Raw genomic sequence first — 16,843 nt, forward strand, 5'->3', positions numbered from 1 at the left:
CAGGTCAGGGGCCTCCTTTAATATTTCCATGAATTGTTCCTAGCTAGGTATCTAGTGTGAAAGTGGTGCTAATTGGGCCAATGAATTTTAGGGCAATTATGAGTTTGTCAGCACGTCTGGGTTTCCATTTGGAAAGGCAGAAGCGGCTGGGAGTCCTCAGCAAAGTGATGCTGCAGCTCCCAACGGCAGCAGAAGCTCGGGCACCTCTCGGAGATCCCCATCTGATCATTCTCGGGATCTAATGGGTTATCTTTGGTTTCCTGGAAGAAGCCAAACCTACTGGACGAAGCAGTCTAGAAAAATAGGACATGAAAACTCAAATCCCCCAAATCCTGCAAGGAAGAATTCGTGGGGCTGTGCAGGGTTTCACCCAGGCTGGCAAAGCAAGGAAAGCAGCTCCTTCTCTGCCGGCATCGCGGGGCACTGCCCTCGAGCTGGGTTTTATCAGGGAGGAGCTGCCATGGAGGACAAAACACGCAGATCCCCAAGAATGAAAAAAAAAAAAAACTTTAAAAAAAATCAACCAACAGAGAAGTTTCCATCTGAATATTTTGTCTAAGACTCTCCCCCACCAGGAAACCCTCATCCAAGTTTATTCTCTTAGAAGTGGGTACTAGTTTTTACCCTCAAGTTACTCCTTTTTAGTAAATGTGTTTTGTAAAAGTTACAACGCATGCAATGGCATTTTTACAGTCTTAAAACAACTGATTGTAACAATGAGCTTATGCAAGAATGCCTTGTCTTCCACCAGGCAATTATTTTCTGCCATCGAATAACATGTAACAAATGATTTTTTCAGACATGCAAAAAACACCCACTAACTTTAATGAGACTGCAAGGTCAAGCTCTCCTAGGTGTCGGAGGGGTTTGCGAGAAGATGCTGCCTTTTCTGCGGTAAAAAGGAAGTAGAAGAGGCTTCACCTATTTCAATCAGCCAGAAAAGAGAAGGAAGCAGCTGCAGAAGTACCGTGTTTGGGAGAGAAGATATTTGACTGTCCTGAATTTAAGTGACCAACCCCAAGCAATCATGTTCAGGGGAAGGCAGCCCAGGGGAGAGCCAAATCTGCACGGGGAAGTTTAAAGAAAATCAACAAGATGACATCTTTTGGGTGGAGGAGCATCACCTGCTCCGCTCCAGCTGAGCAGGGACCTTGCGTGAGCAGCAACCGGGACAAAATAGGCCTCCTAACCTCAAGTCCTAATGTGCACCCAGGGTGAAAAAAAAAAAAAAAAGGTACTATTTTGTCATTTTACCGAGGAGGTTTTGTTGGGAATTGGGGCCAGAGACATTTATTGCTAGAAGACTATAATTGATAGTTAATTTTGGTGAGGAGACCTTTTGCGGGCTACGGTGTCTAAATGAAAACCAGTAGCGTTCTGTTAAGAATAACTCTTTATAAATAATTGAAAACTAGTGTGACGACTGAGACCTTGCTGCTAATTACACACACCGAACTGTGTTATTTTGGGATTGTTTAATGCAAGAAAGATAAATTTAAGTCCGAAAATAGCTGCAGGTTCAACCTAGATTTTGAGAGACACGTTCATCTTCTCATCACTAATTAACTGGAAGCAGGGTATTCTTACCTGCACATTATTTCATGCGTGAGCAGAACTCGGCACATTTCTGGGTTCTTGTCTTGGCCTTCATATACTATCGCCTAGAAACAAAACACATTTTTAGCTGTGCATCAAGTTGAGTTTGGAGAAAATAAAAACGCGTCACGGTAACCGAAGGCGCAGCCGGAGTTGCAAGCCAAGTCGCAGGCTAAAGAGACCGCGTCTCCACTGAACCTGCTCCAAGACTTGCAGCTGGAAAACAACACAAGCTGAGTACAGCTAAGTTCCCTCCTCTTCCTTGCACATCTCTCAAGCGGTGTGTAGGATGGATTTTTTTAGTAGTCAAGACAACCACAATTTTCTTTTCAATTCAGAATAAAATATAAACCTAATAGCATTAAAAGAAAGGGGGGAAAAAAAAAACACACAAACCAACAGCAAGGCTTGGCATACTTTTGGTCCTATTCACTGAAAAAAAAAAAAAAAATACAGAAAAGAGAGAGCTCATGTATTTTTAATTACAAAAGCTGCACAGCCCAGGTATTTTCCTGGTGGCTCCTGAGAAAGTGCCTGGGCCTGATTCTGCCCTTGAACCTCGTGATCGACCGCTTTCCAGAGAGCAACTCTGGAGTTACAGGGATATAAATAAGTGAGAAGCAGGCCCTACCAGATCAGAGGATACCAAAACAAACAGAGGATCAACCAGCTTGAGAAATTTGACTCTGAGATAGCATGGGGAGAACCCTTTAAGTTAAAACTGTGGAAAGACAGTGTATTCGCATTTCGGGAAGAGTCTACGTTTGCAATGCTGCCACCAGCAGAACCAGCGGCACCGGTGAGGGATCGGGATTACACACTAACTAGGTTAGCGCTCACAGCCCACTCAGTACAGGGTTTCCATCTGATCAGGACAGAGTTATGTTTTGTAACCCCCCCCGGTCCCGGGCACCAGCCCCCCCAGCAGCAAACAAGGAGTGAAAAGAAGTTGCCTTTGCAACTGCATCTGTGATAGCACTAAGGTTCCTACGTCTTTTAGGGTGCCAGTCCAGAGCCGGGATGGATGGTTAGAGCCCCAGCCTTGGAGGGACGACCAGCCCTGCATCTGAGCATCAGCTCTACCCTTGACCTTGGTGTGACCTTCTCAGCCTCTAAAATACAGGCTTAAAAAGAAGAAATTGGGCAACAAACTCTGCAGATAAAATGACAGCTGATACAGGTATGCCTAAAGCTAACGATAAAATATTGAAAATAAAAAAACCCAAAAGTATGCTGTATGGATGTGATACATTTCAAAGCGGTCTCATTCCATAGAAGGTAAGTGTGGAAAATACTGAGAAAAAATAAGTTATCTCAATATATGATGAAGTAAGATCATATGAACTGCTTTCCCAGCCCTTACAAATACAACCTACCAAGGGTAAGAGTTGTTGTACCTGCAAAGGGGACACGGATCTTAGGACACACAAATCTGAAGAAGCGTGAGCTGATTTTTAACACCATTTTAATAGTAATATGCAATATTAATATTATGCATTATAAAATGATTTAATGATTCCATAAATAATATCAGGAATGGGGCTGTGTTATCTTCACTAGTTTTAATTTTTTCTTTTCGGTTTTGCTATGTGCATTCCCCTAAAACCTGCGAGCCAGTGGGGGGGGGGGGCGTTGCTGATAAGATAAAACAGAGATCGCTGGTGTCACTGCAATTAACGGGTACAGAGTTTCACCTGACTTCTGCCCCTTTGCTCCCACCAGCGAGGCACAAACCCTGCGAACCCAGCACTCGTATAAAGGGGACACGAAAGTTGTTGCAGGATACGTCCAAATTCCCCACAGCACAGACACCAGCAAATCCCCCTGACCCCAGCTGGGCCCCCACGTCCCTGCTCAGTTGCTTGACGTTCTTCCATCGCAGCGCCCAAGAGAGCTACGGACGGGTTGCAAGAAGCCTTGGAAAATGGCACTGCGGTCACCCCTGTGTTGTTACACCAGGAGGTGGGACAAATTCAGAAGATCCTCATTTCCCTGCATTAAAGGGGGAAATCGGGGAAAGCTTCTTCCAGCCAAAACCAGGGAATCAAAGGAACCAGCTGACACCTGATGGGGTCGGTCAGCGGGGACGTTGCAAAGACTCCGGAAAACCCCAAATCAGGTTCCACCTGGTAGGAGGACAGGCCGGGCAAGGGGGAAGCTCCCAGCACTTTTTGGACTTAATCAATAATTAAAGAATAATCTGCCTCAGAGTGCAGAGCTTGGGGGTAAAAGAGCAGATCTACCCCTGAGACCTTTAGTGGAGACAAACACCTCCCGTCCCCATCCACCTCCGGACAATCGCAGCATGACACGGGGGGAACAGTGCCCGAGAGGACTGCTGGACTCGGCTCACTCTTCTTAGACGTCCAAATCTTAAAATAAATTTACCCAGTATGGGTTACCTTGTTGCCAGTGAAGCCGAGGAAGCACTAGAAATGAGGAACCAGAGCACAAAATTTACTTTCTTTTTTTCCCCTCCCCTCTCTCTTCCTCTTCTCTTCCTGCTGCTATGCTTACTTAACCTCCAGGTACCCGCTTAAATAACTCAACTAAATAGCAATAATGAACGGGCAGAGTCAACACTGTGGTACATAATCACCTTGTCTGTTGTGTTTAGCATCAGTGATCCCTTCTTTGCGTGCATGACATTCTTCTGCCTTCCTCTCCATTAAGGATTTGCTTTTCACTTTATTTGCATTTAATTACTGATGTTGCACCCATGCACATTTTGTTTTCTCCGCATTAAGCGCGGATACTCCCGCATACCCTATTCCTGCAGGAATTTCTAGGAAATTCTAGGAAGCGGGAGGAATTGCTGAGTTAATTTCTGAGCAACTCATCCCCAACTCCCATTCCTATGTCCCAATTTACTTGTGCGAACGGGTGCGTAAAGCGCCAACTGTTTACTTCCATGAATGGCTGCCCGAGAGCATTACAGATACTCTACCGTCTTGCAAGCTGCGCTGCTCTAAAGCATTAATTCTACAATTAGTTTCAAAAAGGAAACAGGAACTGCTAAAGTTTCAGATCATTATAGCTGCCAGAAGTATTTTTTACAGGAAGGGTCTACAATGTTACTGTTGTGAAAATTTTTAACTGTAAGATTTGAAAAGCTCCTCTTTTAACAAAAATATCTTAATTTTATTTTAATCATTATTTTTTAAAGTTCAGGCTTTAAAACAGGGTGATTGCGGCAGGATCCCTTGTCGCACTAACATCGTCGTGATTTTGTCAAATAGGGATCACATTAATGAGAGATAAAGTGAAAGTTACAGTGTATAAACTTAGACCACAGCAGAGCTAAAAATAAGCCTGCAAATACACATCAGGGTTGCACAACAAAACACGAGCAAAGGAAATACAAAATTATAGACTTTTTTTCTTTTTGTTTACTTTGTGTAGTTTTAAGTCGGTGTTATTTCATAAGTGTTTCAAAATAGCTTTTCTTCTCCTGAACAACTTAAACATTTCCCCACAAAATTCATCTTCCATTTTGTAAGCCATTACTCACTCAAGTAACCTTTCTACAAGAAGTCCCAGCGAGTAACGATCACTCATGCACAAACGGATTTGAAAATCAGGCCCCAAAAAATTAGTGTCAAAATATAAGACTTCCTCACTTCCATTTAAAGAGAGCTGCATAAAAAGTTAAATCAAATGCAATTCACTGCTTGCCAGCAAATAAAAACTACTAAATTGAGCACATCACAGTCATTTCTAGACAAGTGCGTCCAACAATTCGCCTAAACTTTTCAGTGACAGAGTTCATAAAAAAAAAATAAATAAAATAAAAGGGAGGGGGCAATATAAATGTCAAGGCTAAAGTTTTCATTTAATCCACTTTTTCCCTCAGTAAAGACGGCAGGATAAAGCAGTAAAAGAGTTGACGAATAAGTTGGAAAAATATAGAGCCAGATTTTGTCCTTAACTATTCCTGAATAAATCCAGATTTATGCTGGTACAACTGAGGGCAGAATTGTCTCGTGGTGTCAGTTTGCCAGTCAAGCAATCCTGCTTTCTGAACTGGATGAAAAACAATCTTGAAGGAATGAGATCATGGTCATTATATTATTCAGTTATGTCATGGCCTTGATTTTAAAAGAGTAAGAGAAGGAGAGAAATCACCAGCATGCATCTAAATCCACTCGCTTTCAGATTCCTCCTTCTGTTTCACAAAACAAACTATCTCCTTTATTGAAATAAAGGAGAAAGAAAAACTCATTAAAATGAGGGTCTTTTCAAAAACAGAACTAAAATGATTTGGAATGACGTACACAGCCATACACACAGAGAGAAAATAAAATCCTGGCCCCACCGAATTCAATAGGAGCTTTGCAATTGACTTCAGATGGGCCAGAATTTCACCCAGAGAGGATTAGGCTTGTATCCACTGTATATCTACATGGAAAATACTGTGAATTACATTTATTTGGCTTCAGATACTTAACCCTTAATTACCCGAGTTTCTACCCCTTCCCCAGGCAAAATTTTGACTCATCCCAGTGAGGTTTATCCCGGACAAGTAGCACAGCGCTGGGTCCCAGGGCGAGGACGGTTAGTTCTCGCTGTGTCTCTCAACGCACAATTCAGAAGCATCTAATTATTTTATCCAGTCTCCCTCTGCCTTTGATACACAGCCTGCTTATCGACGTATTCACACAAATTAAATAAATTTATCTCTCCTAATATGTTCATTTTTAATGGTTTTCAAACATTCACATGGAAACAGCTCTAGCGTAAATATCCCAGAACAAATGGCTGTATATTATACAGGAGGGAGCAGTTGGGCTGCCAGACTGGGAATGCACCAGGCCATCTGGCTCAGGCAGTCTCTCCAAAATCCTCAGCTTTGTTTTCACCCTCAGACTCCAAACAACACATTTTCCACTGTGATGAGTTTACATTTTCCCAAACACAGGTCCTGATCATGCATGCAAATTCCAAACTTCTCCATTCCTCTCTGTACAAGAAAATTAAAATCACCTGCGCTTCTGACATCTCACCAAAGGCACAAGAAAGCTGCTAAAATCTGGCGCAATGTAAACTTTCCCCGTCACAGGGGTTAGGTTTTGTTTTATGTTTGTGTGAAATTTCTCTGAGTCTGCTGAGGCTCCTCTGAACTTATTGATAACATTTTTTTTTCCCATGCGTGTAGCTGCCAGAGAAGGGCCATGCTATGCACAGAATAGAGAGCTGATCAAATATCTGCAGACATCAGAGAATGATAGAGAAGTCAACAGAAAAACCATTTGCATCCAGAGTTAAAGTACTGAAAAAAAGCAAAATATAAACAGAGACTAAGTCTGAAGGAAGCATTTTTGACTCATGAGGACTCTCAGCACTAGACAATAGCTATCGTGCAAAACTTATGATTTTTAAGATGCCTGAGCCATATTAGCATCCCTTATATCTTATGGATGAGAACGGCTGAAGGAAAAATGGGTGGGGAACAAGTATTTCAGATTTATTCCCTCCATCTTCCCTAATAGTGAAATATCTCAACTTTATGAAAATACAGCTGAATAGAAGGCATCTCTTCTCTGTAAATATATTAAAACCCTTAGACTTGCCTAAAAACTCCAGTTTTATTAGAGCAGACATATTTCACGTTTTGCAGGCAATTTCAAAATGCATCGTTGTTAGAGCCAGACCTACTGCGGTAGGAGCTGCTGCTTTACGGAAAGCAACAGCTATAAAGTTTGGGATCCTACAGGGTTTTGAACACATTAGGAATGTGATCCCGACGTAAATTGAGGTGCCAAGATAACATAAAAGAAAATTTAATTAAGCCAGTATTGACGCCAAATGTTGTTACTCTAACTGAAAAGAACTTCCCCACAACATTAACGATTTGCGCGTAGCATTTACAATTTTTAAATGACGGGGGCACATTTTGGGAACGTAGCGAGACCCCTCACAGGCACGTAATTCCCATCTTACCCAACACTTTTCTGGGGCCACCACCAAAGGCCAAGCACATTATCCCAAATATAACTTGAAACGATGCACTTTGAGACCAATCCTGCCTGGGTTTCCCATTCGGAAGTCCCACAGCCCAGGCTACCAAGGAGCACGCGTGCAGTGAAAGCTCATATTTTGGGGCAGCGCACGCATAGTTCATACCTACACCCCAGATCTGCCCTGCGATGTAGTTCGCAACAAAATTCTTGGTTACTTCATTAACGCCACTCTCCAGCCCCGCTTCCCATGCTGCATCACAGCTGACAGAGAACGTACACGTGCGCACCAGGACACGTAGATCCCCATATTCCGCCTGTGACTCTTGCCATGAGTTTCTTAGTTGGCCACAGCCACACAAACCAAGCCCTGGCTTATTCAGACCAAGAACTCTATAGGAGCAAGAACATCTACTGTCTATTACATACACAGCATCCAGCATAGCGAAGCCCTGCCTGTCTACCTGCTGATATAATGCATGCTGCTAATGGGACATTTATGCTACATCTATGAGTAGCAATCCTATATATAGAAATCTAGGTCTGATTTGCAGAATGGATTTTATTTTATCTTACCTAACTTAATAATCCGCAGCTGTACAAAACCTTGCCATTTATAACTGTGAGACAAAGAGAATACATTTAAATCTGATGCGTCCGTGTTTAAAAAAAAAAAATTTTAATATAAAAAAAAAGAGCCACAGATACTTTCCTGTATGATCTGGGGAACCTAACTCATTCAAGCTTTGCTTCTGTGGGATTTTTAATTTGCCACCAGAAACCTCAGAGTAGCTGTAATTTCAGTCTGGGAATTCACAATTATTGAGTGTGTGAATGTGTGTGTGTGAGTATCGAGAAGATACTTGCCAGCTGAAACATGTACGCTTCTGCAACTGTTTCATTTAAAAGTAATCATTTCATTATCCAATTTGTTCTGAGCGTCATGCATTAAAATACTACACCTTCGAGTAGACTGACAATATATATTTAACTTTCATTAAAAATTAAAGAATTTTCAGACAGTCTTTGCAATATTTAATTACAGTTTGATGATTTGAAAGTTACTTGAGAATCTTCTATATAATTCACTGTCGTAAAATATAAATGATATATTCAACGTTTGGGTGAGCTTCTGTCATGTGTTGTACTTCGCTTCATAATAAGCATTCAGTAAGCAAAGCGATCGCAACTATGAAATAATTTCACTTTAAAAAAGAAAGAATTAAAAAAGAAGAAGAGGGAGAATTTAGCCCCCGGCCCCCAAAAAGATTCAGAGCGGCACATGCCACAGTTTTGACATGACAATGCCCTATTTTTCATAAGCAATTATAGTCATGCCTAAAGAAATTATGTTCATGAAATTAATACGTAAGCAAACATGTTTGCGTCTAAAATAGCCTTTTGCTCCCCGTACTCTAATCTAAGTTGAGAGAGCTTTTGTTCTTAAATCCTCGCTTCTCAATTCCATTGCACTTTCCTCAAAATCTGTAATTTGCACTGACTTTGTTTTTGTAAGACTTCCTGAAATCATACAGATTTTTTTTTTCTTCTTCATTGTAAATGTGCTTTAAGGCTACATGGTAGGTTTTACAAATAAACTGTATCTCGGGGGTTTTTTTCCCCCTTTCTCTCCAAAGACCCTCTGATGACTTGATAATAATGAGAGACCAAGAGGTCAAACAGCGCCTTAGGATGAACTCTTCATATGCAAGATGCCTTTGTTAAGAAAATTATTTTGAATCCGCTGCTCTACATGAGTTCAGGGCTCTGTTTTCAACAGGATTATGAACGGAGGCTTTTGCATTTCCGTAATGATAGGAAAGCTATTTAAAGATAATATTTATTGATAGTCTCTCTCGTACGGTCTACAATGAAATACATAAGCTCCAAAAGAACTAAAAAGAGTTCGTGTATCAGGAAGATTTTGTTACTTTTAACACAAACCAGCCAATCTGTGCCTGAAAAACAGGGAATGACAGCAAATGCTTTCCAAGGTTTGTTATGAAGAAGGGTATGTTGCTGCTGTTTTAATTCCTACAGGGAACGGGCTCTGTTTGGAAGTGCATAGTTTAACAGAGTTCAGATGCATAGTGGATTCTCTAGTAAAATTAATCCAAGTTCCTTTTTTCTTTTTTTTTTTTTTTTTCTGTTGAAAGACAGTCTTCAATAGCAGGAAAAGATGTTTGGGGACCATCAAAGAGAGTTTTCTAAAACAAACTCAGCCCTTAGAGCTTTATGTTTTGCTGTAGAGAAGAAACCCAAATACAAGCCAAGAGTTTTTTCCCTACAGACAACATACAGGGACTGACTTTTCCTCTCGGTCCAAAAAAAAGCTTAATGTTTTTCCTAAATAAAATTTAAGAATTTTCTTTAACAAGTAAAACAGATTAGGAGGGGAAAAAACATATCTTAAGGATAAAAGGGCTTAAAAGCCATCCCAACTATTCAAAAGAAATGTATTGCAAGAGAAAAATATTCTGACAGGAGCAGCAGAAAAAGGTAGAGTAAGAAATTTTTTTAAAAAGAGAGAATCGATTTGTTCATGTAGTCCCTCTGTGAAAATACAGTTTTCGTCCAGAAAAGTATTTTTTACAGGTAGGCGCGCACGTTATTACTCCGTTTGGGAAGCCAAAGAGCAAGCTGCAAATTAGGGTTAATCCGTTGACAAGGTCTGCTGCCCTACAGCCCTCCCCGAAGTCCGACACCGAGCTCCCCGCGCCGCGGGTCGGGGGGCTATTCCGACATGCACAGGCTATTCCGACATGCAGACGTGCCACCATTTGATCGCTCCTCCTTTAACCCAAGGACCCGGCGGCAGCGCGAAGAAAGGACGGACAAACACGGCCCCCGCGCCTCCGCGGCGGCTTGTGCTGACGGCCTGGAGGTTAATTCTCAGTAATTAAGCGGCAAAACCAGCCCCAGCCCGGCTGGAGGGCTCGCCCGTATTTTTCGGAGCTCCCAAGCCCGGCGGCGGGCAGGGTCCCGCGGCGACCCTCCGCTCAGCCCCGACGCCGGGGCCGGCGGCTCGGCCCCGCGGTGTCCCGTCCCCGTGTCGTCCCCCCCCCCGCCGCTGCGCGGTCGCGGGGATGCGCGGCCGGTGCCCCGCGGGAGGCGGCGGCCCCTTCCCCGGCGGGGCAGAGCCGCTCCGCTCCGCTTCGCGCCGGGGGCGGGTTTCGCCTCCGCGGGCCGCCCCGCCGCGCTCCCGGGGGCCGCCCCGACGGCTGCCGCCACCCCCAAACACACACACCCCTTCCTCCTCCTCCTCCTCCTCCTCCTCCGCGGGCATCCCGCAGCACCTACCTGCTTGGTCATGGAGTCAATGAGTCGGACGTAGAAATCCTGCTCCGTCCTGATCCCTGAAACGAGGCAGAGGTGTGAGGAGCGGGGCCGGCCGGAGGCAGCGCACCGGGGGTCGCCCGAGGGGTTCGGGCCACCCCCCACCCCGGGTCCCGGCAGCGCTGGCCGCGGCCGAAGCTGCACCGAGCTCCGGGATGAGCGGAGCGGAGGGGAGCCGGGCCAGCGGCTCCCCCCGGCCTCTGGTGGGCTCTGCAGCCGAGGAGGGGTGGTGGGGCTGACACCGAGGGGGGGGGCTCCCAGCCCTTACCATTGCTGTAGAGCAGCTGCAGGCGGTAGTGGATCCCGTTGTTGGTCTTTTCGCTGTTGGCTTCCTGAAGTCAAAGAGGACGCGGGAGGCCGGAGGGAAAAAAGGAAAAAAAAAAAAATATATATATATATATATATCTCATATGAAGTTTCTCTAACGCTCGCACGCCGGGCGGCCCCGGGGCCGGACGGGATGGGTCTCGGCCCCCTCCCCTGCCCCGGGCATAGCGAGGGATGGAGGGAGACCCCTTCCCCGGCTGCCCTCCGGGACGGGGAAAGAGTAAGGGGCCCGGGAAGCGGCGGTGGCTCCCGGGACGAGCCGGTGCCGCGGTCCCGGGGGAGCGGAGCGGGGAGGGCCCGGGAGAGGCGACCGAGCCCTCCCCGCGGGCCACCGGGGCTACTCACCTTCTCCTTCTCCACGAAGCCCACGAAGGCGGTGCGCTCGATCTCCACGGGCTGCCCCTGCCGGTCGTAGAGAGCCAGGACGAAGTGGAAAAAGTTGGATTTCCTCAGGTTGGAAGGAGGCTGCTTCTCGAAGTGAGCCCGGGCCAGACCCACTCCGCTGGGACCAGAAAGACGCGGGTTAGCGGCAGCCCCGACGACGCGGCCTCAAGCCGCCGCGTCCCCCCCCCGTCCGTTCCGTGTCCTCCCCTTCTGCCCCCCCCAGCCCGTGCCTTCCCCCTACCGGGACCCGACTGGGCTCCCCCGGGGCTGAGCATCACCCCTCTGCCCTCCTCCCCCCCGGGGCTTTTCCCTCCGGGCGAAGGGAAAGGCGTCTTCGAGCGCGGCCACGCCGAAACCCCGCGGAGCCGGGAGAGCGGCACAGACCCGACCCCATCCCGGCCTGCGGCGGGTCCGAAGCGCCAAGCGGGGGTGTCCCCCCTCGACCCTCGCCGCCCCCGACACCCAGTACCGGCACCCACCAACCCTCCCCGGGGGCCGTGCCCGCCCGCAGCCGGCCCTGCATGGCCGGGGGAGCCGCGCTCAGCCCCGCCGGCGCGTTGCCCCGCGGAGCGGCATTTGGTCCTGCCACTTCTCAAACTCGGCTCGAAGCTGTCACCCAAGCGCCCATGTGCCTTATCTCCTTTCAGTTTCAGTCCTGCGAGCTTTTTTTTTTTTTTTTTTCCTCCCCTCGCCGGAGTGGTGGGTAAACACCGCGACGGCAGCCGAGGAGACAACTTGAAATATTTCAGGGTTGTCCCTGCAGAAACTTTCCCTTCCTTAGAGGGCTCCAAAGGGAGGGGTGCGGGGCGAGGTGGGAGACACCGGGAGATGTCAACATTAAACTTCTTTAGCTGATGCCGGCTCCAGGGCTCAGGCTGCGAATCCGGCATCAGGGGTTGTTGGGGTTTTGGGGTTTTTTTCGCGGGGAAGAGGATGGGGAGGAGGAGAAATAAGAGAGAAAGCGAGGCTGGGCACAGCTTCGCAAATCCAGCTCCCATTTGAAGGGATTTCTTTTTAAAAAATCTAAGATAAGTGGCAGTGGTTTTACAAAGGAGCTTCGAATTAAATTTCTCCTCGAGAAAGCTTTGCAAAACTCCCTGCTTATCGGAGGAGAAGAAGGGAGGCTGCTGATTCTGACGGGGATAAGAAAGCGAGGTAGAGAAATATATTTTGGATATATCCGTGCAGAACTCGCTGCTTATCGGAGGAGAGAACTGTCGTTTGGAGATCTTAAGACTAAATCAGCAGCAAACATAGTTTTGAAAACTCCTTCCTCCGCGCGGACACAAGGAGCTAGAGAGATTAAAACCCACCTATTCCTACCTAGCGAAACTCGCCGCTTCCTTTATTATTATTATTCTTATTAAATAAAAAGTCCTTCCTACGGGACAAGAGGGATAAATATTTTAACTGGCGACACCTACGCGAAACTCACTGCTGTTAGCAGAGCTCCAGAGCCGGCTTTTTGGTGGTGCAGGGGGGAAAGGCGCTGCCCGCGGGGAGCAGCGCTGCAGGCGGCGTGCGCCCCGGGGCGCGGAGCGGGGCGCGGGCGCGGAGCCTGCCTACCTCTGAGCGGCCGTGCTGGCGTCCAGGACGCCGGCTCCCTGCATCCACGTCCGCACCGCGTTCATCCCCGCGCCGAGGGGCTCTTCCTTCATGCTGCTCCCACTCCGCTGGATGCTTTCCTGAATCCCAAACATGAATCAGAAACAACAGCGCAAATCTTCCTTCTTTACTCAAAATAAAAAAAAAAAAAAAAAAAAAAAAAGTGATAAAATCGCCAGGCGGACTGTTATATATGGGGTTTTTCTTTCTTTCTCTCTTTTTTCTCTCTCTGCAGCTGATCTCTGGAATCAAAGCAAGTCAGAGAAAGCAAACACAGGCACGCACATTAAAAAAAAACAAAAAAAAAATCCAGAGGCAATCAGAGCCCGGTTTTGTCGCTGCTGTTTGCTGCGTGTGCAGTTTGTTTGGGTGCTTGGAGGGGCTGGCGGGGTGCTGGGGGCTGGTTGCAGCGCTCGCAAGCCGGAGGAGTACTTGAAGTCCCTTTTGTATGAAGACACCCCTCGGATGGCAGCAGGCAAAAAAAAAAAAAAAAAAAAAAAAAAAAATCTCGGATGGCAGTTTAAGAAACAATAGGACGAACGGGAGCTGCGGCAGGCTCTGCTACATCAAGTGTCATTTTCCAGTGACAAGAGAGGCAAGTTTCCCCCCCCCCCTTTTTTCCCCCCCTCTCTCTTTTCTTTCTTTCTTTTCTCCCTCTTTCTTTTCTTCTCTCCTCTCCCAGCCGAAGCGCTCTCTCCTCCCTCCTTCAGCCGCGCAGGAAGCGAGTTGCCGGAGCCGGGCGCACGCCGGGAAGGGAGCGAGAGGGACGCACCCGCGGCGGCGGCGCGGACGGACGGACGGACGGACGGAGGGAGACCCTGGGGCTCCCGGTGCCCGCGCCCCCTCCCTCTCCCGCAGCGCCGGGGCGGACTCGCCGTCTCTCCCTATGGGAGCCACTTTGACTGTCCCCGCCGCCGAACACGAGCCCCGCAGCCCCGGCGGGCGGGGGGCGGGGCCGACGCCGCCACGCCCCCTCATTTGCATCGCGTCACCGCTCTGCCCCCCCCACCGCCACCACCCCCCACCCCACCGCGGCGCCGCCGCCAATGGCCGCCCGCGAGTCGCCGCCGCGGGGGCGAGGCCACGCCCCCCCTCGTTAGCATAGCCCCACCCAGACGCCCCGCTCGGCCCGGGGGAAAGTTGCCCCGAAGCGCCCCCCCCCCCCCCGGGGCGGGGGTGGGAGCGGGGGGCATTAATACAAACACGATCGCGCCTTTGTTCAGCAACGAGGCGGCGGCGCTGCTCGCCGGGGCCGCCCCACGCCAGGTACCCGCGCGGGGATAACCGGAGTGGGGGGGTCCCCCGCCAGCCCCCAAAATCTGGGGATGCCCCGCCGGCTGTGGCCCCTACCCGAGCCCTGCGGCTCCGCTGCCGGAGGAAGGAGGAGAGGCCGCTGCACGCAACGGGGTTCTCCCCGGCGGCGAACGCCGCTGGAAACGCGCGTGGGGCCGGACCTGCCCCGGGTGTCGCCAACTTCCCCGTTGCAAATCCCCCAAAATCGCCGCTGAATCCCCCACCGCTCGCCCCGGTTCTTGCCCCCTTCCCGGGCAGCGGGTGAGCTGCTGCTCCGCGGCAAAAACACACCGCTTCCCAACAGGACAGTTCACGGAGAAAGTCCGATTCTTTTTCTAGGAAGTCCGATTTATTTTTTTTCTAGGGAAAATAATAATAATAATAATAAAACCAATTCCTGCCCTCGCTGGAGAAGCGCAGTGCCCGCACCTCTCCGCGGGCTCCCCGACCTGCCGCCCCTCGGTGTCCCCGCAGCAGCCCCCCGCCTTCCCCCCACGCAACTCGCTTCTTTGCCGACCCGCTCCCCTGCGCCCCGGGCTCTGGCCACCAACGCCCCCTCCCCGGGCTCCTGCCGTGGAAGGGAGGTCGCCGTGCCTCCTCCGTGGGTTGTGCCTCCCCCAAATCCAGGCTTGCGCAGCGTTTGCACGTAAAATAAACCGACACCCGGTGCATCCCGGCATAGCCGGGCTGCTCGCCCTCCCCAAGGTGGGGTCACCCCGCGGAGGGTCGAGGGGGACCCCCCCACACCCGGACCCCGCTTTAGGGAGGGTAACCTTTAAAGTGTCTGGGTTATGTCTGAATTTTTCCCGTGTCCCTCCGTTCCCCACCCCGAGGTGGGGAAGATGCTACCCCGGGAGCGGTAGGGGATGGCGGGGCAGGGGGGCTGCTGTCCGCCCCTTCCAGGGCCGCCCAGACCCCCATGGAGGTCAGCAGAGCCCACCGGCTCGGGCCGAGCCCACAAACACCCTGCCCGGAGCACAGCTAAGGGCCCCGACCTGGCCCGGAGAACAGACAGCCCAGGTACAACACGCTATAAGCACCGGTATATAACTCCATAGGCACCCTAAGGCAGTCTGACAACTCTATAGGACCCTCTTCCAGCCACCTGTACATCACTTTGTGTGCAAGGGCCGTCTGAGCCCACAGCTAAACCTCGGCCAGAGAGCTCTGTCTCCAAAGCAGGCACACAGCCCGCCGCCAGCACCTCGCTGGCACCGAGAAAACGCACCCGATCCTTGGCTTTAGGCGAGTCCACACACAAAACATCCGCATCCAAAGTACCCTGCCTTCTCACATAGGAACCGTTACAGAGAGCAAGTTTTCACATTCCCTGCAGATGATATTTGAATCTTCACATAATCCTACTGTGTCATATCTCAGGGATATGTGGAAGAACACAGACACGCAGCCATACATGAATATTTACGCCACAGGTATTGCATAGGAGTAGTTTGGCCCCTGCGGTGCTCTGGCTTATTGGTCTTCTTCAGGCTGCTGCTGTATCACTTGTATCATATCCAGCCTAAATGCCTCCATGGTGAGATACATTTTGCAATTAAAAGCTATTTGCACCTGCACTGATTGCTCCTTTCCCAGGGCAGGGATCTGCCCAGGGAGGAATAATGCATTTGAATCAATATACCGAGCAGTTGGCAGATTTTGCCCTTCAAATCTGTTCAGGGGATCAGGGGACCATTTCCATGCCTTTTCTTGGATGCTGAAGGGAACAGCATCCCAGCAGCAGTCTGAGGGCACCTCCACCGGGCAGGGACAGCCAGCCACGACAATAAAAGTGACAAGTTCTCCACTACTTCCCTCCTTCTACGCACACACGCACCTCTGTGCCCAACACACAGGCAAGCTCCTGGAGGCTCCTGCTGCGGGCCGGGGCAGACGCCCCACCTGGGGCTTAGGGGTAATCTCAAAGCCACTAACTAATTACTGCAAGGACGAAAGAGTTAAACACTGCCTCGACCCCCACAGGAGGAGTGTGAAAGAAAAGCAGAGCTGAAACAAGGAGGGGGTGAGAAAGTCAGGAGTATGGGGGGGGGGAAGCTGGCAGCAGGGGAGGGGACTTCTGTGCTCCATCCACCCCACAGAGGCCAACCCTCGCATATCGGGGCTTTTATTTTAAAGAATTCCCAGTTGCCTTTAGCACTCTCTTTCTCCACACTGCCTGGGTCTGGTCTCTGGACCAACACCACCGCACTCCCCCGACTGCAGCAGAGCCGCCCCGGCACGCGTACCGCTGTCACGCCGGTTACGAGGCCGGAGCATATTCACATGGAAAGCTGGGTTTGTCCTTTCCTCAGCATGGCAAACTGAGCTGGAGGACACTCTGCAGC

At 49.4% G+C, this 16,843-nt stretch overlaps 1 protein-coding gene across 8 annotated transcripts in view; it reads right to left on the reverse strand.

The window, feature by feature from the left end:
• Positions 1-14,102, reverse strand: part of EBF1 (EBF transcription factor 1) — a 284,251-nt gene extending 270,149 nt beyond the window's left edge. For all 8 annotated transcript variants that reach the window (XM_075056932.1, XM_075056931.1, XM_075056930.1 and 5 more), the window contains exons 1-5: positions 13,167-14,102; positions 11,562-11,718; positions 11,158-11,221; positions 10,854-10,909; positions 1,588-1,661 (exon numbers count right to left, since the gene is read on the reverse strand). In XM_075056932.1, coding sequence (XP_074913033.1) covers positions 1,588-1,661; positions 10,854-10,909; positions 11,158-11,221; positions 11,562-11,718; positions 13,167-13,300 — 485 coding nt within the window. In that variant the 5' untranslated portion in view covers positions 13,301-14,102. The remainder of the gene's footprint in view (positions 1-1,587; positions 1,662-10,853; positions 10,910-11,157; positions 11,222-11,561; positions 11,719-13,166) is intronic.
• Positions 14,103-16,843: the final 2,741 nt, after the last annotated feature.

This window comes from Buteo buteo, chromosome 24 (genome assembly GCF_964188355.1).
Source record: "Buteo buteo chromosome 24, bButBut1.hap1.1, whole genome shotgun sequence".
In the NCBI taxonomy this organism is placed as follows: domain Eukaryota; kingdom Metazoa; phylum Chordata; class Aves; order Accipitriformes; family Accipitridae; genus Buteo; species Buteo buteo.